The 27888-nt window shown below is 49.0% G+C and overlaps 1 protein-coding gene and 1 long non-coding RNA gene across 2 annotated transcripts; both read left to right on the forward strand.

The window, feature by feature from the left end:
• The first annotated feature begins 3179 nt into the window (after nt 1-3179).
• LOC144246804 (uncharacterized) lies at nt 3180-4147 on the forward strand. Its single transcript, XR_013340524.1, has 2 exons — nt 3180-3255; nt 3735-4147. It is a non-coding gene; the product is annotated as an uncharacterized LOC144246804 (long non-coding RNA).
• Nucleotides 4148-5372: 1225 nt separating this feature from the next.
• LSG1 (large 60S subunit nuclear export GTPase 1) lies at nt 5373-17353 on the forward strand. The gene is made up of 14 exons (XM_021536873.3): nt 5373-5466; nt 5543-5660; nt 5867-5987; nt 6534-6620; nt 7487-7573; nt 9604-9664; nt 10368-10544; nt 11584-12009; nt 12294-12395; nt 13215-13358; nt 13672-13795; nt 14389-14468; nt 15099-15272; nt 16416-17353. Exons 1-14 carry the CDS (start codon nt 5386-5388, stop codon nt 16593-16595), a joined length of 1962 nt encoding a protein of 653 aa, XP_021392548.2. The 5' UTR covers nt 5373-5385; the 3' UTR covers nt 16596-17353.
• Nucleotides 17354-27888: the final 10535 nt, after the last annotated feature.

The following is a 27888-nucleotide window of genomic DNA, read 5'->3' on the forward strand; positions in this document are numbered from 1 at the left end:
CCCTGCCACACTCCATCCCTCTGCCCTGGCCACTCCAGCCTGCACTGGAGCCCGTGGTTACACCCCACCACGAGCCCGTAGGTTCAGGGGTGTGCGGTGTCTCTGAGGTGCAGACAGGCAGGCAGCTGTCCAATACCTCTGCTGGAGGGAGCTGCCAGGCTGCCCGTGCTGGCTGCCCTGAGCAGTGTAGAGGGATGGAAGGGTCTCTCTGATGGGAGAGAGTGAAACTCTGCAGGGAGCAGCCCCACTTCAGGGATGGCTTTTGTGCCCAGCAGCTGGAATTGGAGCTGATGTGGATCTCTGGTTGGGGAGAGTGGTACGAAAAGGTGCTGGGGAAAGTTGATATGACAGGACCAAAATAATTCATGGGAATGTACTGATTTTGTCAGTGTATGAACACGTCAGGTTTTCTCCCCCTAGATAGCAATAGAACTTCTTGTGTTGCAGCAGCTGAAGTGACACAAAGTGAAACACTGCAAACCAGCATTTCAGTATCTTCCAAAACAAAGTATTTCAGAGTCTCTATAACTACGCTACATGTCAAAGTGTTGACTCTTTGTTCCAAACCAGGACAGAGGAAATGCTGAACTGTCAGGTTTTTCCATGTAGCGGAAAGATTGAGCAGCTCCTGAGCCTCACGGGCCATCAGTGGTGGCAGGCAGGGTGCCCTGGCCCCCAGCCCCAGCAGCCATCAGCCAGGTCTGGCCAGCAGCAAGTGTGGATGGCTGCCTCTTGCCAAGAGCAGGGACAGCCTGAGACAAGTTGGCAGAGCAGGGGACAGCATGACCTGCTCAGGAAGAAGGGTCCTTACCACCCTTTAATGGAAACCACATGCCACCCGTGCTGTCCTCCTGCCTCTCTGAAGGGGAGCAGCACCCCATCCTGCAGCGGGTGTGCCCTGGCAGGGCTCGGGGCTGGGAGCACAGGTGATGCCAGGGCCGTGTGAATACTGGGGAAGGTCCACGCATAGGCAGGGCTGGATTCCCTTGGGGCACCGAGGGTGATGCCTGTGCTGCTCAGGGTGCCGAAGCCCGGGAGCACCCCTGGAGCAGGGGCTGTGGTGCTGTGGGCACAGCTCTGCCGCGGTTGTTTTTCAGTCACCGAGAGAGGCACACCCCGCTTCCTGCGGCCCCGGCGCTTCCTGCGCCCGCTGCTATGATTAGAAGAGCAGCCGGTGTCCAGTGGAGCAGAGCCCTCCCTTGGGTGTCACGGCACCCTCGGGGGCGGCTTGCTGGGTGGGCTGGTGCTGGACATCCCTCCTCGTAGCGTGCTGCCAGTCAAGGGGCACAGAGGTGGTGCTGGGGCAGCATCCTCAGCTCATGCTCCATGCTGGGGGCTGCCACCACAGGGCCATGCTGAGGGGCAGCAGTGGGAAGCACGGATGACGCTTCCCGGGCAGTGCTGACACAATGGGAGCTGGAGAAATCCCATTGGTTTCCCATCCAGTGCCTTGTGCCTTCAAAGAGGCAGACAGTTCTCTCTAATTAACTTGCCCCCACCCTGCCAGGCAAGGAGGTGATTTTATCTTCATAGGGCTGGTGGAAGAAACTGGTGTCTAAAAAAAACTCACACGAGGGCCCCAGCGGGATTGGTGCCTTCTCAGGGCTCAGCTTTGGCCAGGCAGCCCTGCTTCAGAGTTTCCTCAGCATGCTTCTCTTTCTAAAGAGGAGCAAGGCCTTCACCAAGTGATGAGCAAGCTCCCACTCTTCCTACAGTGCCAGTCCACTTCTGAGTACAGCTGGAAAGAAGGGGGTTCAAGCAGCTGCAGTTGTGCACAGAGCAAAATTGTCTTGGTTTTCTTTCAGGGCTGTTGTGGGGAGAGCTTCTTAATGGGTCTGCTTGTCAGGCTGAGGCTGGCAGTACCGCTGAATTGAGCATTGTGAATATGAATAATGAATAGCCATCACATGAATATTTTAGAGACACAGCCCTGAGATCTCCCAGTGCTGCCTTAAAGGAACATGGAGGAAAAATTGTCCAGAAAGAACGATGTTTCCTTTAGGCAAAAACTCACTGTTATCACTGGCTTTTGAAAAAGAGCTGCTGCTGCTAAATAATAATTCTCAGGATATGCATCAAAAACTGGAGCAGTGGTTTGGCTCCAAGGCAGAAGTTGTTGGGAGAGAAGCCCAAGTCAATTATTACAATGCTGGAAGGACAGCAGATTTTACTTTGCCTATGCAATGGTTTTGTGAGAATTCCCAAAGCTGTGACCACTTTCCAAAGACCCAGCAGTGCTGGGCACTCAGTGCTTTTCAAAGGAGTGGTGAGAAGTTTTGTGATGCACAGGGGTGCTTTCTCTCCCAGGACAACACCTCAGTCCAGCCCATCTCTGTCAAAGAGACGAGTTGTACAAACAAAGCCCAGCAGCAAAAATTGTGTTCATTTTGCATGCAATAGTAACTACTGCATCATATGGGAATGGGCTGTAAATCAACAGGTTTATCACACTTCACAGCAGCGTGCCCCTCTCCTTCAAGCTCTCCTTGCCTGCCTGTGCTCTTGGCACCCACACTCTGGTGCCAGGCTGCCTCTGTGCAGCTCTTGTGACAGCATCTGTTCCTCAGTTTCCCTTTCAACTATGTCTGATTAATCCATGCATAAATGTCTTCTAGGAGCAGCATGCTGTTGTGTTCAGATAAGACCAGCAGCAGCCTGTCTTGCTCAGGTAGGCACAGCAGAGCAATGGGAGAGGGATGAGAAACATGGCAATTAGAAATATGCAATTACTACTCCAGCTGTGGTAGTTTTGTCACTTGGATGACCCAGTCTGTATCTCCTTCAGCACTGCTCTGCTCAAAGTGATCTTCGCAGTGCTGCTGGCATCATCAGACAGAAATAATTCCTTGGTGTTTATGAAATGCCCAGAGACATATCTGTTGCAACAATGAGGGCAATTTGGACATTGCTTAAGTAGGTCCCACAAAGGTGGTAGAAAATACCTGCAGTTAACTGTTCCCTGAAGCACTTCAGTCTAGAAATGGGGAAAGGTGGGGGGGTGGGGAGGGGCGAGGGGCAGAAGGGCAACATGTGGGAAAAACATCCCAATCTAAATACAGAGATCTTTGTTCTTCAGGTTACCCTCGAACCTCCCTGCCCCAGGATGGGTTGCAGGTGGCAGAGCAAGCCTCCTTTTCCCACTGCACCAGCCCTTCTGCCCGTCCTCGAGTGTTTGTTTCCAGTTTCCTCCTTTTCCCACTGCACCAGCCCTTCTGCCCATTGTCAAGTTTCTGTTTCATGCAACTGAACACAGCTGTAAGTGTCCCATGGAGGTCCATTGAGCTCTGCACTCTGTACTGACAGTCTCCAGACCCCGGTGGTGCCGAGGCTGTTCTGCCAGGGCTGTGCCAATGGGATTATTAGAGCATTTTTCCTGTGGTTGGGCAGCCTGGAATGGCACTGCACGTGCCTCAGCTGTGGGGTTAGAAGTGCTGCCAGACCCGAGGCGTGGGGATCAGCCAGGCTGGCTGCCTGCTCTGGCTGGTGATTATGCATTGTAGAGGGAAGGTAACTTTTAACTGAAGTACAAAAGAAAGACAATAATGAGCACTTATATTACTGCTTCAGTGCCCACATAAAGACTTGAGACGGTTTTATTTAAGATTACTTGATTAGAAATTATTTTACTAAATGTCTGCCTGCTGTCTGCAGCCCACCAGCCTTCCATTGAAGCACCTCACCTAAATGAAAAGGCGACTGCTGAGTCCCCTTTCATCTCTCTTATTTGCCTTTAGGAAGCAAAGGAGGGGCCAGACCAGGCTGGTGGTGGCGGCAGAGCCTGGGATGAGCATGGCAAAGGATCAGACGTCCTTGGGAAATTTATGCCATGCAGTTACTGGCTTTTGAAAAGAAGAAGAAAAGAAAGCTGTGTCTTCCTAATGGGCGTTTATCATGGAGCAAAAGAAAAGAGACAAGAAAGAAAAAAGAAGAGAGAAAAGACTGTTCCCACCCAGGGGGTTGTGCATGCTGCCATGCTGTTGGTGGCCAGCTCCTGAAGTTAAGCTTTGTCTGCTTCTGTTTTTCAGGGATTAGACAAGTTATTCTCCAGTTACAACTGATACACATTACAGAGTTGTAGTGAAAACAATCTGGCCTTGACCCAACACCCATAAAGGACAAATCCTTCATAAATCAGTTCAGTGAGCAAGTACAGGTCAAGTTGTTTATTAATTTAACCTGCTCTCCCATCTTGACCCGGACCAGTCACAATGGCTGGTGCTGAAATCCATTCAGTGGTTCCCTGGCTGGTCATGCAATGTCCATCTGGCAAAGATGCCCAGACTCTGGCTAGAATCTGCCAGCAACCTCAGAGTGTGCCTCCCACAGCTGCATCCAGGATCCCACTTTGCCACCATCATTCCTCGCATGCACTGTTTGCTGTACTGGGATGGTGGACACTAGGGAAGGGGAACCTGCACTGGCCTGGCTGTGTTACAGGGCACAACCTTGGCTACAGGAGCTGATGGCTTTCCCCGGAGGGAGACAAAAAGTCCTGCCCCCATGGCTTGCTGCCCAGCAGGGTTTTGTACAATGTGGTTTAATAGAATCTACACCAGGACAAACCAGCAAAAGAAAGTGGCCCCAGTGCTGCCGGCACTGCCACGGGCTGGGCTGGGGCTGGCAGCCCTTTGTGCCACCCCGCTGCCAGGGCCTCCAGCTGCAGCACCAACCTTGGGGTGGGAGTGAACCGTGCCCCCAGGCTCATTACTGGTGGGCTGGTGGCTGCTATGGGAGGAAAGGGGTTAGAGCTGATCCTGAGGAGGGGAGACCCAGAGAGATGTGTGTCCATACTGAGCACCATAGGGTGGGATGGATGGATGGATGGATGGATGGATGGATGGATGGATGGATGGATGGATGGATGGATGGATGGATGGATGGTCACAGAACCAACTGGGTTAGAAAAGACCTCTGATACAGAGTCCAACACCGTATCAACTAGACCATGGCATTAAGTACCACATTCTTAAACAGCTCCAGGGATGGTGACTCCACCAACTCCCTGCGCAGTCCAGTCCAGCGTCTAATCACCCTTTCAGTTAAGAAATTCTCCTTCATGTCCCACCTAAGCCTCGCCTTGTACGGCTCTAGCTGTGTCCGAGCGTCATGGCTGGCGCGGGCCGGGGCCGGTGCGGTGGCGCCGCCTGGTGGCAGCCGCCGGGACAACGCGGGCCGGGCGCGGCGGAGGCGGCGGAACGGGCCGGGCCGGGGAAGGGGCCGGGCCGGGGAAGGGGCCGGGCCGGGGAAGGGGCCGGGCCGGGGAAGGGGCCGGGCCGGGGAAGGGGCCGGGCCGGGCTGCGGAAGGGGCCGGGCCGGGCCGGGGAAGGGGCGGTGCAACGCGGTGGCCGGGCCGCCCCTTCCGTCGGCGGCGCGGCGCGGCAGCACATGGGCAAGAAGCGGGGCTCGGGGCTCGGGCGCTGCCTGCAGCGGCAGCGCGGGCTGGAGCGGCGCGGCGCCTCCTCATGGGTGAGCCGGGGGCCGGGGCGCGGGGCAGAGGCCGGGCGGCCCGGGCTGACGCTGGTGTCCTGTCCTGTCCCCGCAGCTGCACGCCAGCGAGCTGGTCGCCGAGCGCGGCCCGGAGCTGCGGTCGGCGCCCGAGCAGAGCCCGCTGGAGGAGTTCCTGGCCACGGCCGAGCTGGCCGGCACCCGCTTCATGGCCGGTGAGCAGCTGGGACGGGCCGGGGCGAGGAGCGGACCCCGGGGCGGGACCGGGATGAGTGGGTGCGAGTGGGGGCTGGCAGCGGGTCTGGCTGGCGGGAGCCGGGGCAGGTGGCCGGCCCCGAGCCAGGGCTGGGGTCAGCAGGGACACAGGCTGGGGTGGCAGCGCTGGGGACGGGTGGCTTTGGGTGACTGTCTCTCCTTTCAGAGCGCCTGAACGCCCAGATCGTGTCTGCCCAGAGCTGCACGGGCCTGCTCACAGCGCAGGAGGCCCAGCGCGTTCGGCAGCTGCACCAGGAGAATCAGGAGCTCCTGCGCATCCCACGGAGGTGAGTTCTGCAGGGCTGCCTGGGCGCCCCTTGGCTGTCTGGAGCTCTGTGGCTGCAGCCCTCAGGCTGGCAAGGCTCTCCTTTTGGAGAAGCCACTCGCTAACCCACAGGAGCAGGCTGTGACCCACAGCACAGCTGCCTGTGTCCCATGTGAGTGCTGCCAGAGCCAGCCTCTCTGGCCTCATGGTGTGGGTTTCTTGCCCAAAGCTTGGCACTGCTGTAGCAGGTGCATCCAGGCTGCCTGGTGAGACTTTTCAGAGCTCTGTGAGTGGTGAACAGAGAGATTAATTTACATCTTAAGGACCCTGCAAAACTTAGCTCAAGAAAACAGCTCTGTGGTATATGGTCTACATACTCTATGCTAATGGAGTTTGGAAGGATCAAGCAAAGAAGGTGTACTTAAAACAGCTGAAAATAGATGCATGCACATCGGAAACATTACTTTAGCATAGCTGAATGTATGGTGTTTATGTTCTTTATGTTTACTGAAGTAATGGAGCTGGACTGACTGCTGTTTCTGACCAACCCAAAATGTGCTTGTTATAGGCCACACTGGGATAGGACAACCAGTGCAGAGGACTTGAAGCAAGCGGAGAGAGAGAGCTTTCTCGAGTGGAGGCGACAGCTTGCCCAGTGAGTATGCAGCTTGTGGCTGGGTAAGTAGCTGGTGGCATTTAGTGACACGAGAAGCAGCGGGTTGTACTTATCCTGGTTGGACCAATAAAACTGATGTCTACTTGGTAGCTCTCTGTACTTGTCCTGGAAGGTTGGACATTCCAGCCACAGTCCAGCATGCCTTTGTGGTCAGCTCTGCAAAGCTGTCTTGTGTGTGCATGTTCTTTAAAAATAATTCAGGATGGCATGTGATGTTCTTCATTTGCCTGTGAAGTAGAGGGTTACTGGATGTGTCTTTTAAGAGCAGTAGTGCTGCTGTGAATAGAAGGCAGTGCTGCCAGCCTGCTGCATCCAGCAGCTTGTGCTGGTCTGGTGCTGCATCCTCTGCCTTGGAGAATTGGGTGGTATCTGCTCACATCATGCAGACCCATCCTTATCCTGAATAAAGTTGTTCAGGGGGTGGTAACACCAAGTTAAAGGTTGTATAGAGGTATTTGAGGTAGTATCCCCAGATTTTGTTATTTTTTCCAAGTGGTACTCAATTAAGAAAAAAACTACTGGCACTTGGGATAACGTCTCTCATTTATTATCATGGCTCTCAAATTTCACAGGGAGACTCCTGATGAGTTCTTGTTCTTTCCATCTTTTACCACTTCTCCATTGACAAGATCAGAAGCCATTGTGTCACCACTAAACCAGTGCCACTGACAGCAGTGTACCTGAGCACTTAATCTGTTTGAAAAAAAATCAGAAATAGTACCTCTATATGAGTTTGGTTTGATTACTCTGCAAAACTAAGGCCTCCTGATCTAGGGAAGAATTGATAGTGAGCTTACAGCCTGCCATAGACTAAATGTGACATTGTTTTTTCTGTTTTGCCTTAGCCTCGAGGAAGAGAAAAAGTTAATTCTAACCCCATTTGAAAGAAACTTGGAATTTTGGCGTCAGCTTTGGAGAGTCATTGAAAGAAGGTAAAGTATTTTGCTATCCACTTTTTAAAAAGGGATGTTGAATGTATTTTTATGAATTGCAGCTTTTGAGACAAGCTTCAATTGTCTCAGCACAGGAAAAATTATTAAGTTAGTAATGTTTTATTATCAGCACTGCAGTGGTTTTGTTTTTGTGGTGCCTGCTAGCTCTCAACACTGCGATGTGCAGTGGTTCACTGTGAGTCTCTTGGCCTTCCCCAGTAACTCTGTGCTGGAGGCTTCCTTTGAGAAAGTGCCTCTGAGGTCTCTTGCCAGGATTAACCCCTTCCTCTCCTTCCCAACCAAACTGCAGCAGCTAATATCCAGGAGCAGGAGGCAAGGAGTAAGTAATGTTGGGAAAAAAGGAACCCCTTGTCTCTTTGCCACACAGAGAGGTTGCAGCAGTGTGCAGAAGACAACGGGCTGTCATACCACAGGAATAGCTTTGTTTACTCTGCTGAGCAGTAATACAATAAGAGTGCTATCTGCTACATTAATCTAACAGGGGCATTTAATTTCACTAGTAATTAGGTTTAAGATCATCTCATCTAATTTTCCTAAAATTGAAAAATACTTCACCAGTGAGGTCATGGTGAGCTGGTCCTTTCACAGAAAGGGCTTTGTACTGAGTGCTGCTGGGCCTTTGGCTGGGAGAGTGCTGGTCAGGAGCATCCATTGTAGGGTATCATGATGTGCACTGTGAGTGTGCAGGATGTTTTGAGGTGACTGGAATGTGTCATTAATGCCTTTCTGCTGCTGTTAAAACTTTTTATTTCATGTAGAGGGAGGATGCTGTCTCAGAAGTGAATGGAAAAGTCACTCAGTTCTTTAACCTTTCCAGATAATTTGAACTGTTATCAGCCTTTTCCATATATTTGCTTCAAACTAGTTCCCAGCAGTGTGGTTCAGTAACTTGTCTGTATCCCATCCCAGTACGATGGTGTCATCTTTCCCTTGTATTGATGTTTGAATGTCTGTAACTGTGCAGTCCTCTTTGTACCCATGGGGCTTATTAAATTATTCCCTTGGGGGGATTATTGATTTTTTTTTTAACATACATAATGAACTGCCTAGTGAAGCTTGAAATTCTTCCATTCGACCTGTGGTGTTTTGAAGTTGTCCTAACTTAACAGAAATCACTGTCAAACAAATCAAATTAGCATGTGATAATACATGGCATTTAAATTATTTTTAAATTACTTGCCTGGAGAAGTTCTAGTGGAAGAGGCTGTAGTTAAATTTTCCCCTCCTTTTGACAAAAGAAGCACAAATGCCTTTGGGATCTGAAGCCATTGACTTTAATTCCTGTGTGGAACTAATGAGTCCTGCTCGTGTATGTGGTGGCAACCTGGTCTCTGGGTTTGGAAGGTGTTTCCTAAAAGTGTGTTGCAAGGCCTTGCTTGCATGGGGGAGCAACATGTTTTACTGAAGTCCAGTGTTATTTTTTCATTGTTTTATGCTTTTTGTGACAAAAAGAGCATAGAGGAACTTTTGAAAATACCCAGTATCAAAGACTTAGAATCTGTATGTGGGAGGCTTTGCACATCTTGTTTCATGCAAGGAGGACAACAATGTTCCAGAATATCTCGCTTTGTAGGAAAACTACCTTTTCTTTCTCTCCATAACCACTCTGCCACAGTTGAGAATGAAAATAGACAGAAACAAAGTTGTGTTATCACAGTTTTTAGTACTGTTCTAAAAGATGGAGTACCATTATGTGGTTCTTGCCTGCTGAGCATTTCTGAAGGGTAGATGGGTTGGCAAAACTGGCATGTTTTCTCCCCCTTGCTGTACAGTTGTGCAGGAGAATGAGCCAAGTGAGGAGGAAACACTGTATGGCAGTACTGGCTTGTAGCACAAGCATGGCTCTGTTGCGCAGGTGGGCTGCTGAGATGCTCTGTTCTTCAGTAAAGATATTTAGTGGGATAATATAGTTGAAGCTATCAAAATTCCAAGGAAAACCTAGAAGTCAATAATTTCTTTGAGGCAAGGTAAGGAGGAGTACTTTATTTGGCTTCCCTTTACTTTTGCAGTGATATTGTAGTCCAGATAGTAGATGCCAGAAACCCCCTCCTGTTTAGATGTCAAGACCTGGTAAGTAAACTACTTGCTTGAATGTTGTCTTCATTTTATATCTTAATGTTTATGTTGTATATTTTTTGCTCAATGCATTCAGCTGCCTTAAAGCTGTTTTGCTATTGTGCCTGAGTGGATATCTTACTAATTGATGCAAGTATTCTGGTATGAAATTTATTTTTCTTTGTATGTTGGTATTTCACACAGAATGTTGTGAGTTTAGAGGCTCTTCTTCAGATGCTACATTGCAGATATTATTTTATTCCTCATTACCCATTAGAAGTGTCCTTACATGAAGGAATTGTTTTATGTAAAAGCATAGTGGAATAAAAGTGGGTGAGGATTACAAAGGATGAAGAATTATTGAAATGACAAATTTGTAATGATAGGCTATAGAACACTGCATCGGGGGACATGAAATTGCCTAAATAGTTATCTTAGGAGCTCCTGCTGCAGGTGCTGATTAATATCTTGTCCCAGCTCTAAGCAGACAAGGTGTTTGCACACATGGCCAGCAACAAGCTGTGTTGTGGTAGTTGTATGCTCCAGTCTGTTCTTGTAGCTGTCTGCTTAACAGCACTTCCACTAACCTAGGGATGGTAAGCTTGGCTACAGTCGTGTGGAGCTGCATGGAGTAATTTGTCTTGCTGCTCTTGTATTGTCTTGGAGTGGAAGGAGTTGAAACCAGAGTACAAACTGATCCTTGTCTTGTTTTCTTTAGGAAAGTTATGTTAAGGAAGTCAGCAATGACAAGGAGAACATGATCCTGATCAACAAAGCAGATTTGCTGAGTGAGGAGCAACGTGCTGCTTGGGCACAGTTCTTTGAGAACGAGGGTATCAAGGTGGTGTTCTGGTCAGCTTTGGCAGAGTGTGAACGGCTGTGCGGAGAATCAAAGGTACTGCAGGTGACCAGTTCAAACCAGGTCTGTGCTGGCTGCAGCTGGTAATTGCTTTGCAGCTATTCTTGTGATATACCTGAGCACAAAAGGATTATTTTAAAGACCTGTGCAGCTGTAAAACAGCATTTGAAGGCTCAATTCAGAGGCAAAAGTGAGGAGAGTAAAATGGTGAACAAAGTGCAGAAGACAGAAACAGCCCTTGTAGACCTGCTTGCAAACTCTTAACTCGTTGAAAGAATTGGAAACCTTTCTGAGATGGATGCTGTGAGGGATGGGGTTATCTGTACAGAGTTTTTTTTTCTTTCCTAGGGAGGGGAGGTGTTTCTTGGAGAATACAAAGTACCTGAAGGCCATTTACCCAGTGGAATAAAATGAGCTGGTGCTGCAAATTACATGTTATCAGTAAATACTGCTTCCTTTTGTATGGCCATTCAGCTATGGAATATCCCATATATCCTTCCAAAAATACCTACTCTGTTCATCGGGTTTACATTCCTTAAAATGTTTTTACGGACTGGTTTAAAAGTGAGACTGAAGGTGTTAGCGCTCTTCTCTTTTTTGGGAAGAGAGGTCAAAATAGTATTTTTGTGAAAATATCTTCATATTTGAATGTAAACTCTTTGCAGGGAAGAAATGTAGAGTTGACTGAAAACAAAAGCTTGAAATTATTTTAATGAAATATTTAGACGTGAAACAAAAGGGCTTTGTGTTCTGTACATTTTGAAAAAACAACGTTCATTCCTTTTACTCTGAGCACTTAATAATGTAAAATAACTAGTGTGGGTGTGCACTTTCATTATTGAGAGGAACTTCTTAATGACTTCACAGAGGAGCTGTGAACAGTCCCTCTTGGAATACTTTTGTCATTCTCTTGAAATGATAGTTTTTCCTACATCCTACTGAAGACCTCTAAAAAACCCCAGTTGATGTAAACAGAGTTGTCAGCTCTTGGGATCTGGCTGATGACAGCTCACTGAGCCAGCAGCAAGGCTTGGGGTTGCCTTTGCATTTCAGCTCTGAACTGCTGTTCCCACAGGAACTGGGCGCTGAGGGGGGAGCAGAGCACCCGGGCAGTTCTGAGGATGAAGGCTCCAGTAAGGAAGACGATAACACAGCACAAGGTAGTGCAGAAGGAGTGTCCACAGGCAGCACTTGGCAAAGTGCAAACCAGGTTCTGGTGAGTGATGATAACAGCAGTGATGAATATGAAGACTGTGAAGACGATGAAGAGGAGGACTGGCAAACCTGTTCTGAAGATGAAGCTGGTGACAACATAAATGCAGTTGGTCCGAGGAGGATGGAAAACAGGACTGATGGTGCTGCAGTGCAGCACAGAGTGCAGGAGCGGAACAGGAACATCAGGAACTTCAGCCATCTGGTACAGAGAAATGAGCTGCTGGAGATATTCAAAACTATGCACAATGGACCAAGGGTGAAGGATGGGGAAGTAAATGTTGGGCTGGTGAGTTGGACTTTGTGCTTAAATGGAACTTACTTAATGTAAATTCTAATTCCATGTGCCCTCTGTGAGAAAAATTCATCCTGCAGTCTCGCCACTGTGGATTTTGTGCAAAGATTAATACTGAAGTTCCTAGAGTTCAGTGTGCCCCTTTGCTTGCCCTAGTTTTTTTTGTTTGTTTGTTTGTTTGTTTTTTTATACATTTTATTGAGGAACTTTTGTGTCAGAGCTTTGTCAGTCTTTTGGCATCACCCTGCCTAGTAACATTTCATTTCTTTGCCATCTAGGTGGGTTACCCTAATGTTGGCAAAAGTTCAACCATCAACACAATCCTTGGAAATAAAAAGGTGTCAGTGTCTGCTACACCAGGCCGTACAAAACACTTCCAGGTATTGCTAACAAATAACATCAGTCTTTTTTATAATTTCTTCTCCCTAGTGGAAGAGACCTTCATTATGACCTAGTTGCAACCACATGCACTTACTGAGAACGCTGCCAGCCTGAACTGTGGCCAGTTCAGTGTAGGTTGAGAGGGGTGGCCTGCATGTATGTAATTTTGGAACTTTAATTCTTGTTTCTAAACTTGTGCTTGATTTTGAGTCACTCATGACAGCTGCTGTGCAATGGAGCGTGTTTTCCATCTCCTGATTTTATTTAGTTACTTTGTCCCTTTTTTTCCTGATACCAGTCATGAAGAGAGAAGCTTTTTAAAGTGAGTGTTCCTCCAAGTAGCTCAAGGTCAAGGCTTCAAACTATCCTCATCAACATCATTGCTGTGAATAAATAGTTTTGCTGATAGTTTCATATTGATCAAGCTTTGATTTTGAGGTAGCAACTCCAGTGCTATAGTGTGGGACCATTGTGGGATTTGTACTTTTCAAACTCCTAGCTGTTTCAGAAGGTCCAATACACTTAAAGGCTTCTGGAGTGCTTTCTCCTCTCCCATCAGACTGGCAAGCTGAAGATCTTGCTGCCCCTATCTGGACACCTTATTTAGGAACTTCGAAAAATGGTGCTGTCTTCTACATCTGATCTCCTTAATTCATTGACTGGGATGAGCAGGGCAGGTGTCTCTGTTCGTAGTATTTCTGCTTATTGTTATTTGTATCCATGTTTCATCTATGCATTTGATTTTTGGATTTTTTGTTCCTTTTTTCTCTGTGGACACTGACTTGCCATAGTGAACTAATGGGTTATTTATCATGTAGACCCTGTATGTGGAGCCTGGCCTGTGCCTTTGTGATTGCCCTGGTCTGGTGATGCCATCTTTCGTCTCTACCAAGGCAGAAATGATTTGTTCTGGAATTCTGCCTATAGATCAAATGAGGGACCATGTTCCACCTGTCTCTCTAATATCCTTTGCATGGGGTTTGTGAGAGTGCATGCAAGGGTTGGATCTGGAGTATGCCAAGTAGCATGATGTTCCAGCCCTGCTAGCAGCACACGTGCTCATGCTTTGAGGGAGGTGGGACATACTGGATAACACAGTCCTGCTGTGTTGGTCTTTTCCTGTCCCATTTCAACTGAGTTGTTGTCAGACTTGTGCTATTTTTCTGGTTTGCAACAAAATCCAAAAGTCATGCTTTTGTGTGTGCTCTTAGAGTGACAAGGGCAAGATTACTTGTGTAGCTGTAAATCACAAAGTGGTTTCCTTCACTAGCTTATGTTTGCCAGCATATCCCACGAAATATTTTGGAAGCAACCTATGGAATAAATATCATAAGGCCAAGGGAAGATGAGGACCCAGATCGAAAACCAACAGCTGAAGAGCTGCTAACAGCATATGGATGTGAGTGATGATCCTTATAAAACTTGTTACCTTTACTGTGTGCATGGTCCTGAACGTGGTCTTAGCATAACATAGTAAAATTAGGCCCAGCTTGGGTTTGTTGTGCATTGGGCCTCTTTGATAGGACTTGCCCTCCTCAGGAACGGTCATTGTTAATGGCTCATCTCCTGTGTGGGTTGGAGTAGTGCTTTGCCAGACTCATCTGACAGAGGTAGTGGTAGTGTGGAAGATACTGGTGAAATGCCCTGCCAGTCTATAGTGTGGTGCTCTTATCCTTTGATACCTCCAACCATCTGTGTCTGAATTAGACTTTGAAGAATACCATGAATTCTCATTCTCTGCCTTTAGAACAAAAAGTTTTGTGCTAGTAGGGAGATGTCAGCTCTCACAATTTCTTTCATGTCAGGATGCCTCTGCAGTACCTTCACAGTCACCAAAGTTCTTCCCTTTTTTTTCCCCTGCTTTCCCCAAGAGAAGCCTCTTTCTAAGGGAGTATTTTTGAGAAAGAACACAAATGGTGGTTAGGCAGCAGAGATGAGCATATTAACATTCTCTTGTACTTACAAAGAATATACTTTGGATTTCTCTTCCAGATATGAGAGGCTTTATGACAGCTCATGGACAGCCAGACCAGCCGAGATCGGCTCGATATGTGTTAAAAGATTATGTCAGTGTAAGTGCTTCCTTTGTCTGGGTTTTCTTCTCAGAGGTGAATTAGAGGTTGTACTGGAGTAAATAAAGTCAACTCTATTTCTCTGGATAAAATCACCATGTATCAAAATATTATTGAAATTGGGCTGCTTTTCTGTTTTAAAAGAATAAATTGAATTTCTCAAGCTGCCTTATCTTAGAAAGGTGATTGCTTAAAAATATGGTAGCAGCTAAATAAATAATCATGTCTCCAAAATAGCTAGCAGATACTCAAGAAATGAGCCCATAATGTACAGCTGGACCAATATTTGGCACTAAGGACTTTTGCTCTGAGTGTTGTAATACTGCATGCTTCTTTAGCACCTCTTGACAACTTATTGTTGATAATTTAATAGAATCCTCTGGTGCTCCTGAGAGTTTTGCTCTGTGTTGTTTGCAGCTGGGCATTGCAGCTGCAAATGCTGCTTTGATGTAGAGGTGGAACAGTACTTTAACCTAGGAGTCAAGCCAGTTGTTGCCTGGGAAAAGAAATAAATTGTACTGATAGTCTGCCAGTGTGAGCCCCTAAACTTATGGACCTTCTTAGGGCTGGAGTTGTTTTCTTTCCTCTCCGAGTTTCTTTTGTAATAACTGAGTCCCATTGCTTTCACAGGGGAAGCTGTTATATTGCCACCCACCTCCTGGTATTGACCCAACTGATTTTCAGCACCAACATCAAAGATGCCCTGACAGTACAACTGTGCAGGCCACTGGACAGGTGAAGCCTGAGAAAAATACCAAAGCAAAACAAATTGAAAATGTGGTGGACAAAACTTTTTTCCATCAGGTAAATTCTGGAAAAGATGTGTCCTAGGAATTTTTGCTGCAGCACTCATCTGTAGTTAGTGGGGGAAAGCTGGGTTGAGTTAACGGTGTTTAATGCTGTGGGATCTGTATGTAATTTCTACCCAAGAGCTCACTGTTCTTTTTACTATCTCCTAAATCACTGGAAATGTCCTAGGTGACAGAAAGATTGCTAATGAGGTGTGCACAGATGATTTTTCAGAAGTCAGCAGGGTGAACCTTGTCATTAGGAATCAGACATCAGTCTTGAGCAACCAGGAAGGTGACTGGGAAGAAAGACAAGGAGGAATGACTTGGCAACTGACCCAGAACATGGTTTTAAGCTAACAGGTCCTTCAAACTGGCATTCCTTTTCTGAGCTGATGTATTTAGAGGATGTGATAAGCTTTTTTAACACAATTGATTTAGTACTACCTCGAGGTTTTGACTCGGAACCTGAAATCAGATGAAAAGAATAAAAACTGATTTAAAATCCGGTCAAGAAATCTCACAATTAAGTGGAAAATGGGAATTTTTCTTAACCTGTATGATTCTTGTTAGATCCCACAGGCATCTGGGTCATAGATAGAATGTTCCATTCTGTGTGGTTAGCTGGATGTGAGCACCATTTGTTTAGCACAGCTAATTACGCATTTTAAAAATAAGAACTCAGGCTCTTTAAAAAAAAAAAGTGAGCTATTTCAGAAAACTGTGACCTGAAAAGAATTTTTGGGATTACCAGACTGTTGCTCTGTCTGCCCAAAGCACTGGCACAAGCTGCAAGCCCCGTCAGTGCTGCCCACGCTCCAGACTTGAGCAACTTATTTTGGTCTGTGGCTTTCCTGGGCGCCAGATTTATTTGTGAAGACAATTTGTTGTGCACAGAGCAGAGGCTGTGAGGATCCATCCTGGTGCTGGAGCTGATGCTGGCTGGGACATGGTGTCACGTCAGTGGCAGACGCCGGGGACCCGGCACAGCTTGGCAGGACTGGAGCTGCTGGCAGGCTTTGGCTCCTGCTGCGACCTTCCTGCAGCTCTGGAGCAGGGGCTGAGCGGGCCCTGCTGCCTTTGAGCTTGCCTGTGTCTGGTTTTACTGACAAACTGCAGTGCCTGAGTATCTTCTCCTTGGTTGTGTCTCCTTTTCCAGGAGAACGTTCGTGCCCTGATGAAAGGGGTCCGGGCTGCCATGGGCTACCGGCCTGGCAGCGGCCTCGTGCCTGTGACTGCATCCAATCCTGCCAATGTGGTAGGAAAGCCCTGGAAAAAACATGGAAACAGGAACAGGAAGGAGAAAATCCGCAGGATCACAAAGCACCTGGAGGCTTAGCTGTGGCACCAGTATCTTGCCTTTTCAGGGCAGGGACTGCACTGTCTTACAGGCCTTAATTGAGGGGGAAAAAGCAGATAATAAGTGGGCATCACTAGTTCACCTGGGAGCTCTCTGCAGTGGATTGGCCTGGCAGGGGATGAGTGTGCTCTGGTGACTGGAATTCATCCCTTCTGAGAACAAAAGAGACCTGGCTGTTCGAGTTATCTGGAAGCCAGCCCAGACATTTGACTGCTGCTGAAACATCCTTTCAATTGGAGCAGATGGAGCTGTGCAGGAATGTTTTTTCCTTCCATAAAGGATGTATTTTATAGCTGTTGCAATCAAAGCAAGCCCTGTAAAACTGACTAAAATCTTTAAACAGTTGAATTTCAATGAGTGATGTTTGTTACATTTTGAGACACTATTGCTCTTTTTTTTTTTTTTTTTTTTTTTTCTGGTCTTTAAGGCTTGTTTGTTGATTTGACAAAATACTTCAGTGTGTTGACAAATGAGGTAGAATGATCTTTATTGCCCTCTTTCTTCTCTGCTATTCTCAGTCCTATTTTGTAGAATCTGTAACCACTCCCTATTTCCCAGCTTGAGCAGAGCACAGCACACCATGCAAGGAAAATGTTGCTTTTTTATCCTTTACACTGAGCTGGTATCAGTTGTTTTTGTGTGACTTCCCACTGGTATTTTAAAACACTGGCTCCATATGACTGGCTAAAAATCTGGTGCTAATTTGTCCTTAAATATACCTGAGATTTTACTTCCTGTATGTGTGTCATGTTCTGTCTCATTCTATTAGCAGATTTTAATTGAGGACATGAGTATTTGGTGCCAAAAAGACTTTACTTACCTGTGTCAGATTAGTGAGATTTACTTCTCAGCTGCCCTACTGAGAAAACGTTTATGCACCTGGTCAGAGCTCTTCATTCCTTGTTCAGCACAGGGAGTAATGATAGGACTGGAAAAGCTCACAAAGACAAGTCATACTTTGTTTTTAGGTAGTGGAAGAAATAACACATGATGTCAGTCTCTTGATACTATAAAAAGGGATTGCTGTCTTGTAATTCTGTACTTTCCAGGCTTTCAATGTGGATGGAGAGATGAAAGCAATTGGTGGGCAAAGCCACAGCAAATGTGGGGTGTGCAACCAAGCCAGTTTTGGCTTTGTGATCCTTTGTGTGTGTCCTGTACAGCCAGTTTGCACTGTGTATGCAGAGGGTCCCCTGACAGCAGAGCTCTCATCTCAGCTCCTGCTTACCCTAGAGTGCCTGCTCTCGAGTTCCTAATTACCTCACTGGAGGGAAGATAGTTCCCTGCTGTCTGTAAAGTTAAAATATAATTACAGTGAGTTAATATGGTCAATGGTATTTTAAGTCAGTGTACCGTAGCAGAAAGTAAATTCTCAGGAGAGACTGGGTAATCTAGCTCTCCTGGAGAAGGTGATCTTTGCCTTTGTTTCCTGAAAAGGTTGTGGCATGACCAAATCACTCTGATCTGACTTCTCCACCCTCCTTGCAGGAAAGGTATCTGCTTTTGTCCCTTAAAATGCTTTAAGGACTTGATTGCTCAGAAGCATTCCTTTATTTTTGTCCTGTTTTGTGTGAAGCTACTACCTGTGAAACTGGAAAATGTTTTATTGAAGATGTAAAACATTTTCTTCTATTCTGTTTTTCTCCTTTTGAAGCATTTTGAATTGTTAGCCCATGTTGCGTGTACCCAAGTTCTCTTCTTTTGCATTGTCTGCCCTTTCCTGTTAGCTCCATGGGCCACCTTGCTGGACAGGCTTTGTCCTTCTGTAGACCCTTCCAAATCTACTGAGTGACAGAAATCCCTAGGGCCTGAGACTTGGGATGACTGCTTGTTGTTTGCAGAAACCTTTTGCCCTGAGACCTGCTGAGCAACTTGCAGTGTTTGCATGAGTGAATGGAGGATAATGTAAATATGACCAAGCAAGTACTGTGTGCCCAGGTGTTAAATGCAAACTGCTCTTTGCTGTGCTAAAGTACTCTTGCCTCAACAGGGGAAGGACTTAAAGACCTGTTAATATTTCATGCTGTTACTGAGCAGTGGGCAAAATAGGTAAGACGCAAATTAATGCTTTCCTGTGGTGGTTTGGTGTCTTGCTGAACCACATCCCTCACTGGGCAGTGCCAGCTGGGCCTTGCTGACAGCTCAGCACAGCACATGGCAGCAGCTGGCAGGCGTGAGGCCATGCAGGCGCTGCTCACTTGTTAGAGCCAGCACAAAGGAGACAATGTGCTCTGCCCTGGCCACCTGTGAATGAGCTTCTGCTGCTCCACTGCTGTCTGGAGAAGGCCAGTTTCCATTTTGGAGTACTGTTTTCTTCAAGTGCCTTGTGTGTATAGAGGGAGTGTGCAGGCTGCAACTGGCTCCAGTCTCTTTGCAATTCACAGCACTTCCAGCACCCCTGTGCTGTTTCCCCTTTGCTTTGTAATGCAAGCAGCTTTGCTTTGTAATGCCAGCAGCTTGTTTTCCTGGCTGATGTTGTTACCTCCTGCACTAATACCTGCAGCAGAAATGCAGAATTGGTTTGGGAATATGTTTTGGAGCTGAACTAGCCTTTTATGGTAAGTTGTACTTGCACTGAGAACTAAAGTTCTCCCTGCAGGTCTCTGCTACCTGGTCTGGAGAGTCTCACACCAGCCTGCAGTCTCTCCCACAGCTCATGGTGTCCCAGGAGATCATGGGTGGGTCTGTGCTGTGTGTGGCACTGGGTGTCACACCTGCACAGCAGTGTGACTCTGACCAAGGCAGTGGTGGAATCACCAGCTCTGCCCTGGATGTCCAGAGAACTGGGGCTCTGCTTCACACACAGGACTTGTCATTGCATATCTGAGCTGCCATCTAGGCCATCTAGCTACTACAAAAAAGTGTTTTGCAGTCTTTTTTTGAGAAAGAGCAACATTTTTTACTCTGTTCCTGAAACCTGCAGCATCATGGGTGTGCAGTTTGAGGGGTGGGGGATGCCAGGATGTAAATCTCTAAGCCACTCTGGTGTGGCTGCTGTGGCTCTTCTAACTGTAGTTGGTGGCAGATGATGGAGGAGCTTCAGTCCCCTCGGCTTGGCAGAGCCAGCACTACACAAACAAGTCCTCTGCCCATCACCCACTGCAGATGTGGGGCTGTCAGAGTCAGGTGTCTGATCTTTACCCAACGTCTCAGGTCAGGGATCAGCGGGATGATGGCTTTTTGCACCAGGGAGTCTGCAGCAAGGGACTGCCATGTGGGGTCTTGCTGGTTTTCTGCTGTCACCGCCTGGACCAAAACTCCTCCCTGGTGTCTCAGGAGGCTGAACTCCCGCTCTCCTGCCGTTAGGGGCCGGCCTTGCCCAGGCAGAGGAGCAGCCCTGTTGCCCCCAGCAGCAGTGCTGGGTCCTGTTCCAGTTCAGGATCCCAGCAGAGGTGTGGGTCCCCAGGGACTCCCACCCCACTGCACCCCTGCAGAGTGGCTCACGAGCTGCTCTTGTTAGCTGCCCTGGCAAGGAGGTGGCCAAGAGGACCACAATGGAAATTGTGGCTCTGGCCATGGCAGGGCAAGCAGCTGAGTCCAGGGCCTTTAAAGATGTTTCTACAAAAGTTAAGCAGCTCTTTTCTAACTGCCTTGGGACGCTTGCTTTAAAGTAAGAAGCAATCTTTCTTTTTTCCTCTCTGGTCACAGCTCCTTCCCATCTGTGAGGAGCTTAATGCCATTGCCTGGCCCCTGCAGGATCCTTTACCCCATTTGTCTGTGAGGAACGGTATTGTGCTGTCCCCCTTCCCTGTGTGGTGGTTCTAGTCCAGCTTTTTTACTGAGTTTTTCCTTTTTTTGCTGCAGAAATAAAAAAAATATTGGGGAAAAATACCCTGGGGCAGCTGGGAGAGAGGCAGGGAGCAGATCTCCAGTATACCTCAGAAAATCTCTCCAAGCTAAATGCCTGAGGTGCCCAAGACATCTTGAGACACAAAGAGAGGTCATGGTGAGGACAAGAGGAAAAGAAACCACTACTGAGTCAGAGGAACTCTGCCCCAGTGTTCTTTCTTGCTGTGGCTGTGGGAAAAGGGTCTGTCCCATGGGTGGTGTCAGGGCAAGAGGACTGCATGTGCTGGGTGGAGCAGGCTTGAATTTACCCTTCTGGAAATGTCACCAGCCCTTCGTCACTTGGGAGCTGAGGCAAAGAAACAGAAACATCGTCCATGAGGGAAGGTCCTGCAGTCCAGCCAGGCTTTTTCTGCCTGCCCAGAGCAAAGGGAAGCTTGGAAGCATTTACAGAGCCCCTTTGTTTTGGTCAGCATTGGTAGACCAGTGCAGGCTCATCTGGGATTTCACAGGGTTTTCAGCCAAGAGTGTGTCTGCTTGGAGCTTCTCAGAACTGGCTGTGCTCAGGACAGTGCAGGGGGATGCTCAGGAACCGCTGCTGTGTGCTCTCAGGGAAAAGGGATTTTCTTACTCTTGACACCACATCTTGGCCACTCAGTGTGCTCCTGAGCCCTCTCCTCATTGTCTGGGCAGCAAGGGAAGTGCGTGAGAAAAATGGAAACCAGCACTATTCTGCTTTGCCATGGAGAAAGGGAATACCAAAAATGTAATAGTTTCAAATGCAGCCAGTTCTCATTTCTGGAAGGAGGCAGTGCAGATCCTGTGCTGCCCTGGCACCCACCTGGGGCTCCCTGGCACCTGCCTGCTCCTTTCTCTTCACAGTTGGGGCTTGGAGGATGTGATGGTGCCGTGGAGCCAGCCCAGCCCTGCTGCTCAGCCTTGCTCTGTGCTGTTCCCAGGCACCTTCAGACAAGCTGCAACCCTTCCAGGATCTCCAAGCACCTCAATCAAACAAGTAATAAGCAGCAGAAGGTGCTTCTTTGGGGCTCTCTGGAGGAAGGTGAGAAGCTCTGGGGTGCTACCACAGTCTGCCATGCCATGTTTTGCCTGAAGCACTGTCTGGTGGAGCAGGGACAGTTCTCAGGGTCCATATCTCACTCTACTGCTGAGATATGACATAGGGGTCCCCTTTTGTCACCACTGACAGCTTCCTTCTCTGGAACTGGGGCTTTGGGAGAGGTGCAGCCTCACAGATGGATTCAAACCCACCAATCTCTTGTGATTGTGCTGCTGTTTCCTCCTGCATTTAGGCTTACAAGCCATGCCCAGTGGAATTGAAGCCAGCTGATGCACTCAGCAAAGCAGGAGAAAGGGACAGTCTGTGGCTCACTGCTGGTGGCCACCTATTGTAAATGCAAGCCAACCTGGTGAGGAGAAATTATGATGTCTGACTCTAGTTCAGAGGGCTGAATGATTTCTTTATTATAACTATGCTATAATACATTAATATACCCTTTAAAGGAGATGCTAAAACTACATACCTACTTTTTCTAACTACCCTAACTCACAACTTGTGACCCTCCTCTCGAGAGTCCAGACACAGGTGGATTGGATTGTCCATCAGACTCAATCAATCCTCACCAGAATCAAATCAAGCACTCACCCCAGGTAAACATTTCTCCAAACACATTCCACATGGGAAAACAAGGAGCAGAAATATAAATTGTTTTCTCTTTCTTTCCTCTGTGAAAAAATCCTGAGAGAGGAGAATATGCCTGCCACAGCCACCACATTTCCTGGTGATCCCTGCCTGCTAGCTTTAGCACCATGAAACATGGACCAGTGAGATGGAAACCCATCCAGCAGGTTGAATATGTCTTCAGTGCTCTGTGTGGGGAGCTGACCCATTGCTCATGCTCTGCCATGGAAGAAAGAAATGGAAAACTGTGGTGTTTCAGTGCCTTGGTAATTCTCATCAAGCTCTGCTGCCTGGCACTGCCATCCCTCTGAATGAACTGCAGAGCTGGCACCTGACTTGGGTAGTGGAAAATGCACCGCTCATGAATGGGGTGAGGATGGAGCCTGGGGCCACCAGACCCTGCCTGGTTTCCCTGCAGCAGCAAAAAGAGCATTTGCAGAGCTCCTGCTGATAAGAAGGGCTCGCATTCATTTCCAGAGGCCTGAGCATTTTGGTGAGTGGCAAGGCTCAGAAATCCAGATGCCAGACAATGGAAAGGCTGGAAACATAAAGGAAAGGAAATTCTTCTGCTGTATTGCCTTTCCTATGGCGATAAGATAACCTCAAGTGAAACAAAAGTCTCTGCTGCAGACGCTGGGGTGGGCACCTCGGCTGCTTTCGAAAGCTCAGCAGGATGTCCGTGTGAGCCGGGATCTCCCAAGCCGCCGGCCTGGCTGTCACAGGGGTGTGCAGCGGGCACACGGCGTTCTCAGAGCTTCTCAGTGAGCCTTGGACCAACAGCCTTGGCCTCGTCTGCTCCTGCTCCATCCCAGGGGACCATCTGTGTCCTTCATTTACACTCCTGCAAGAGAAATCATAGAATAGTTTGGGTTGAAAAGGACCTTCAACAACCCTCTAGTCCAACACTCCTGCAAGGAACAGGGACATCTTCAACTAGATCAGGTTGTTCAGAGCTCCATCTAACCCTGCATTGAATGTTTCTTGGGATGAGGCAACTCCCACCTCTCTGAGCAACCTGTTCCAGTGTTTCCCCTCACTGTAAAGAATTTCTACCTTATACCTAACCTAAATAAATCCTCCTTCACCTTAAATCCATTACCCCTTGTCATATCACAACAGGCCTTACTAAAATGTTTGTCCTCATCTTTCAAGTACTGCAAGGCAAGTCTAAGGTCTGCCCCAAGCCTTCTTCTCTCCAGGCTGAACAGCCACAACTTTTTCAATATTTCCTTATAGGAGAGGTGCTCAGACTCTGATAGTCTTTATGGCCTCCCCTGACTCCCACTGGTCTATGTCCTTCTTATGCTGGGGACCCCATGTCTGGGTGCAGTACTGCAGGTGGGTCTCACCAGAGCAGAGGGGCAGAATCTCCTCCCTCATTTGTTACCATGCTGTTTTGCACGCAGCCCAGGACACGTTTGGCTTTCTGAGCTGCCAGTGCCCATTGTTGGCTCATATCCAGCCTCCCATCCACCAGCACCCCCAAGTCCCTGGCAGGGCTGCTCTCAATCTGTTCTGGGTTGAAATCAGGGCTTGCCTCAACTCAGGTGCAGGACCTTGAACTTGCCTTTGTTCAACCTCATGAAGCTCCCATGGACCCAATTCTTGGGCTTGTACAGCTCCCTCTGGATGGCATCCCATCCTTCAAGGGTGTCAGTTGCATCACGTAGCTTGGTGTCTTGCTTTAAATATTATTTTAAACATTTTGGAAGAGCTGAGAAAAATGAGGCGACAACATTTGCTAGTGACATATTTCTCTGTTGGGTCTATGAACATCCCAAAGCTGGTGGCAGATGTTGGAAGCATTGCTGAGTGGCTGAGGGATAGAGTGACATGTTCTATATGTTAGAGGTTATGTTTCAGAGTGGAGGGGTCAGGGACAGTGATGTCCATGTGGGCAGGACTGGGAGCAGAGAAGAGGCTGGTCATGGGAGCAGTGCTGAGTGGGAGCTGGTTGGGAAAGGGCTGGAAGATGATCTGATGTGTGTACAGCACCAAGCATCCCCCAGTGCCCTGAGCTAAACAGGCCACAAGAAGAGACACAAGGGGGACAGGTGGCATCTCAGTAAGGGAAGAGGTGAGCCCCTGCAGCACTCACTGTCCTGTCCCAAAGACGAGATGTGATGGGGTGGGTGCCATTGGGACAGAAGAGTAAAGGAAAGAGGAGTGCCTCTGCTGTGTCTCAGAGTAAGGGGACAGGGAAGTCTAAAATGAAGTTGGCTAGAGCCAAATTCAGATTACAGACTGCAGGCTCAGAGCAGGCCCAGTTTAACTGCGGAAATCATTGTAGGCTATTTTGGGCAGCAAGACTGGGATGAATGATGAGAGGAGTTCAGGGAGGCAGGCCAGGGCTGGCTCTTTGGCTCAGGAAGGCCCCAGGCTGTGGCACTGGGAGCGGCAGGGTGGGCTGCAGGTCACCCTGTGCTGACCTGCTCTGCACTGCCCCGGAGGCGTGTCCCGAGAGCTGCCTTGGTGTTCCATCATGGACAGCTGCACTTCAGAAAGCAGAGGGATGGGTGCTGTGCCCGGCAAGCAGTGCCTGCTCCCTTCTCGTGGGGCTCCTGGGGTGGGAGCCACGAAGGTGCACACTGGTGTTTGGTCAGGGTGAGGGAAGGGACATTTCAGGGATCCGGCAAAGGGAGGAGCCATGCAGGAGGGGCTGGAGCACATCACACGTTCCTGTGGTTTGCAATTCTCCATCAGCTGTGCTTGTCCTCTACCCTGAGGTGCAGCAAGTGGACATCCATGGCCTCAGCCCTTTCAGATCTTGTATTCAGTCCACCTGGAGTTTTCCCATTTGGTTTCACTCAGACAACCCAGCTCTAGACAGCAGAGAGCTGAGCTGTAGGCAGAGGGAGACATGCAGCATCTCTGCTAGGATGGCTGTGACACTTGCAACACCTGTCAATCTCTCCCTTCATCCAGCCCTGGGAAGAAGGAGCCAGCAGCAGAGCAACAAAGAGCACAAAGCTCCAAAACACCAGGTAGGTGTTGTACAGCTGTGCAACATGGTTTGCTGTAACTTCTGCCTGCTCCCAGTAGCTCTCACTGGCTGCTTCTGCTGGGGTATTTGGGGAGATACCACTGGCACCAGCACTTCTGTTGGAGATCACCCCACCAGCAACCACAGTTGTGCTTAGGGGGATGAAGAGCTTCCCAGTGCATTGCACAAGCAGTGAGGTTGGCTGCAGGTATCCATGGTTCCAGTGCTGTTCCCCTCTCAGGTAAGCTCAGCGGGTCAGGCAGGGGTCCCCTGTGGAACATCATTGCAGGGTCATGCTGGCTGTCCCACTAGCCATCAGTCACCCTGTGCTCTTCTCCTGCCCTGTAGCTCACAGCTCTCTGCTCTGCCTGGAAATGTGGGTTGTGGACCCATTGAACAGGCTTTTGGTCCTCATGACCCTGCTGGGGAGGGTCCCCAGATGGCCTTGCAGCAGCAAGGAGCAGAGAGGTCACAGAATGCCCTGCTCTCCTCCCCTGCCTGGGTGGTTTGCAGGCAGAGATGGGTTCATGGGTGGATCTTGGGCTTCCTGGTGAGATGACATAAGCTCTCCAGGTGATGAGCCTCTGCCCTGGGACTGGGAACAATGTGTCTCCTGTCAAAACCTGTATATCATGGGCCAAGCTGTCCCTGGGGTCAGGCTGAGCATCCCAGGGCAGGAGAGCCACGCTGGATCCCCTGTGTGGTGACAGCACTAGGCTGAGTGCCTGTGAGGTGCCCTGCTGTGCTCCACTGTTGGACAGGATCTGAGCAGCCATTGTGCAAAGCAAAACAAACCCTTCCTATCTGTCCCAGGCTCAGCGCTCAGCTCTGCTTCCAGCTGTGAGGCTGCAGAGCCAGCACAGCCCTGCCAGAGACTGCTGATAACCATCTCCCCTTGCAAAAGAGTTCAAGTCCCCGCTCCAGTCAGGCGATGTCACCTTATCAGCACTTGAAGGCTGCTGATAAAGGGATCAATCTAACTTCAGCCCATGCCCACCTGCAAACACAATGTACTGGGTGCAGCCAAGGTGAGGGTGGCCAGGGCCCACTGCTCTCTTGCCTTCGGGAGGGTCATAGCTGCCCAGACTCCTCAGGGCACAGCCAGGGCTGGGAACAATAGTGGCCCCCGGCGACCACAGGGTGGGCGATTACCGAGAACCATGTGCTCACCCCGGCCGCTGCAGAGGCAATTTGTCAAAGTCCCGTTTCTCTTTCCCTGATAAGATAGGGCTTGAGGAATACAATAATGCTTTTCTGAGACACAATCGTGGCTCTTCTAGCCGGCACACACGCAGGGGAAGCTAATTTTGGCCGTGCTGGGCTGGCAAGGGCCGAGACGAGGCTTCTGTCTGCCGGGGCTGCAGTCCAAGGGACAGGGCAACTCTCTAAGCACCGAGGACTAGGACAGCCCTGGGGACAGCAGGGTCACTGTCCCTGTGGGCTGGCACACCCCCGGCTCCCTGGGGCACTCCTGCAAGCTTCTATAGCTGCAGAGGGAGCTGTTGCTGGTGGCTTCATGATAGGGAGCTGATATGATGTGGCCCAGTGCTGCAGCTCTGCCAACACCTACTAAGCCCTGTCAGAGTCTGGGGCAGCCGTGGGCAGCAGGGCTTCCCTTGCAGGCACCCAGCACATGTAGCTGCGCCCTCACACCCTCTTCCCCCCGCCCCATGCTTTGAACATTATCCCACCCTAAAGGCAGCACCAGGATGCCAGGCCAGTGTTCATTCCCTGGCCAAGGGAAGCTGCCCACTCCCAGCTGTCTGCTCCATGGCAAGCTGGCCGAGCAGGGGGGAAAAGTGTTCTTGGCTGCCTGTGGCAAACCAGTCCCTCCACAGGCTGCTCCTGTGCCACCACAGTCTCAAGGGGAAAGGAGTAAAAGGCACCATTGACAAAGGCAGACCTTACACAATTCCCAGCCTCCCTGGGAACCAGACCCTTTCAATAACATATACAGTATTTGTAGGTGGTGGATCTGGCTTTCCTCGGGAGGATAATGAGAAGCACACCCATCTGGCAGAGCTGACGTTTCCATTTTGGCATGTTGCTTGGGATGCACTTTCTGCACAGTTTGAAATCTGAGCATAATCCTATCTTCATGAACCACATTCACTAGTCTGATAATGTGACCCCACAAAAGGTCAATGGAAAAGTTAATATAATTTATTGGCTGATTTAAAAAAATCTAATCATCTCTTTTTCCTTTTTCCTGACCCCCCACCCGCACCCAGTGCCCTGCTGACATTTTCCAGTCGTTCCCAAAACAATGGCCAGGGTGGGAATGCTCTGAGTGGGTGCAGCTTTAGAGGAGGCTTTTCCTGAGGTGCTGCAGATGCTCTGCCTGCTCAGCCCCCCATCTCCAAGAGGTGTGTCAGAGGTGATGTGCTCAGCCAAAGTCACCAGCCTGGCCAGGGACAGGGCTGGCACCAGGTCAGGTTTGGGTAGATCTTGTAGTTTCAGTGGTTGCTGGGTATCCTCTGCTCTGTGGGGTGACTGGAGTTCAGGTCCTTTGGACAGTGAGGAGACACCTCTGTTGTTGATCATCTCTTGCCAGTTTTATAGCCGTGGAGAGTAGGGAAGGAGGATTTAGCCAGATTCCTGGGAGGCAGGCAGTCTTGGATGAAGCCATCAAAGGCCCCAAGAACCCTTTTTAGGGACACAGTGCCCTGGGAAGTGCTCTGCTGCTTCTGGAGAAGGCTGCAAGAAGCTGCAGTGCACACGGGTGAGTTCCTTTGCACAGCTGCGTGAAAGGGGACGTGCAGTCATCTTCCTTGCACTGTCCTCCCTTTGGGTTTCCCAGCCAC

The sequence above is a fragment of the Lonchura striata genome, chromosome 10 (genome assembly GCF_046129695.1).
Source record: "Lonchura striata isolate bLonStr1 chromosome 10, bLonStr1.mat, whole genome shotgun sequence".
Lineage (NCBI taxonomy): Eukaryota > Metazoa > Chordata > Aves > Passeriformes > Estrildidae > Lonchura > Lonchura striata.

What these genes read in the sequence shown, in the direction of transcription:
- LSG1 (XM_021536873.3), top strand. Translation starts at nt 5,386, where the DNA reads ATGGGCAAGAAGCGGGGCTCGGGGCTCGGGCGCTGCCTGCAGCGGCAG. An exon ending in CGGCACCCGCTTCATGGCCG is followed by an intron (nt 5,661 to 5,866) that starts GTGAGCAGCTGG and finishes CTCTCCTTTCAG; the next exon opens with AGCGCCTGAACGCCCAGATC. An exon ending in CTCCTGCGCATCCCACGGAG is followed by an intron (nt 5,988 to 6,533) that starts GTGAGTTCTGCA and finishes TGCTTGTTATAG; the next exon opens with GCCACACTGGGATAGGACAA.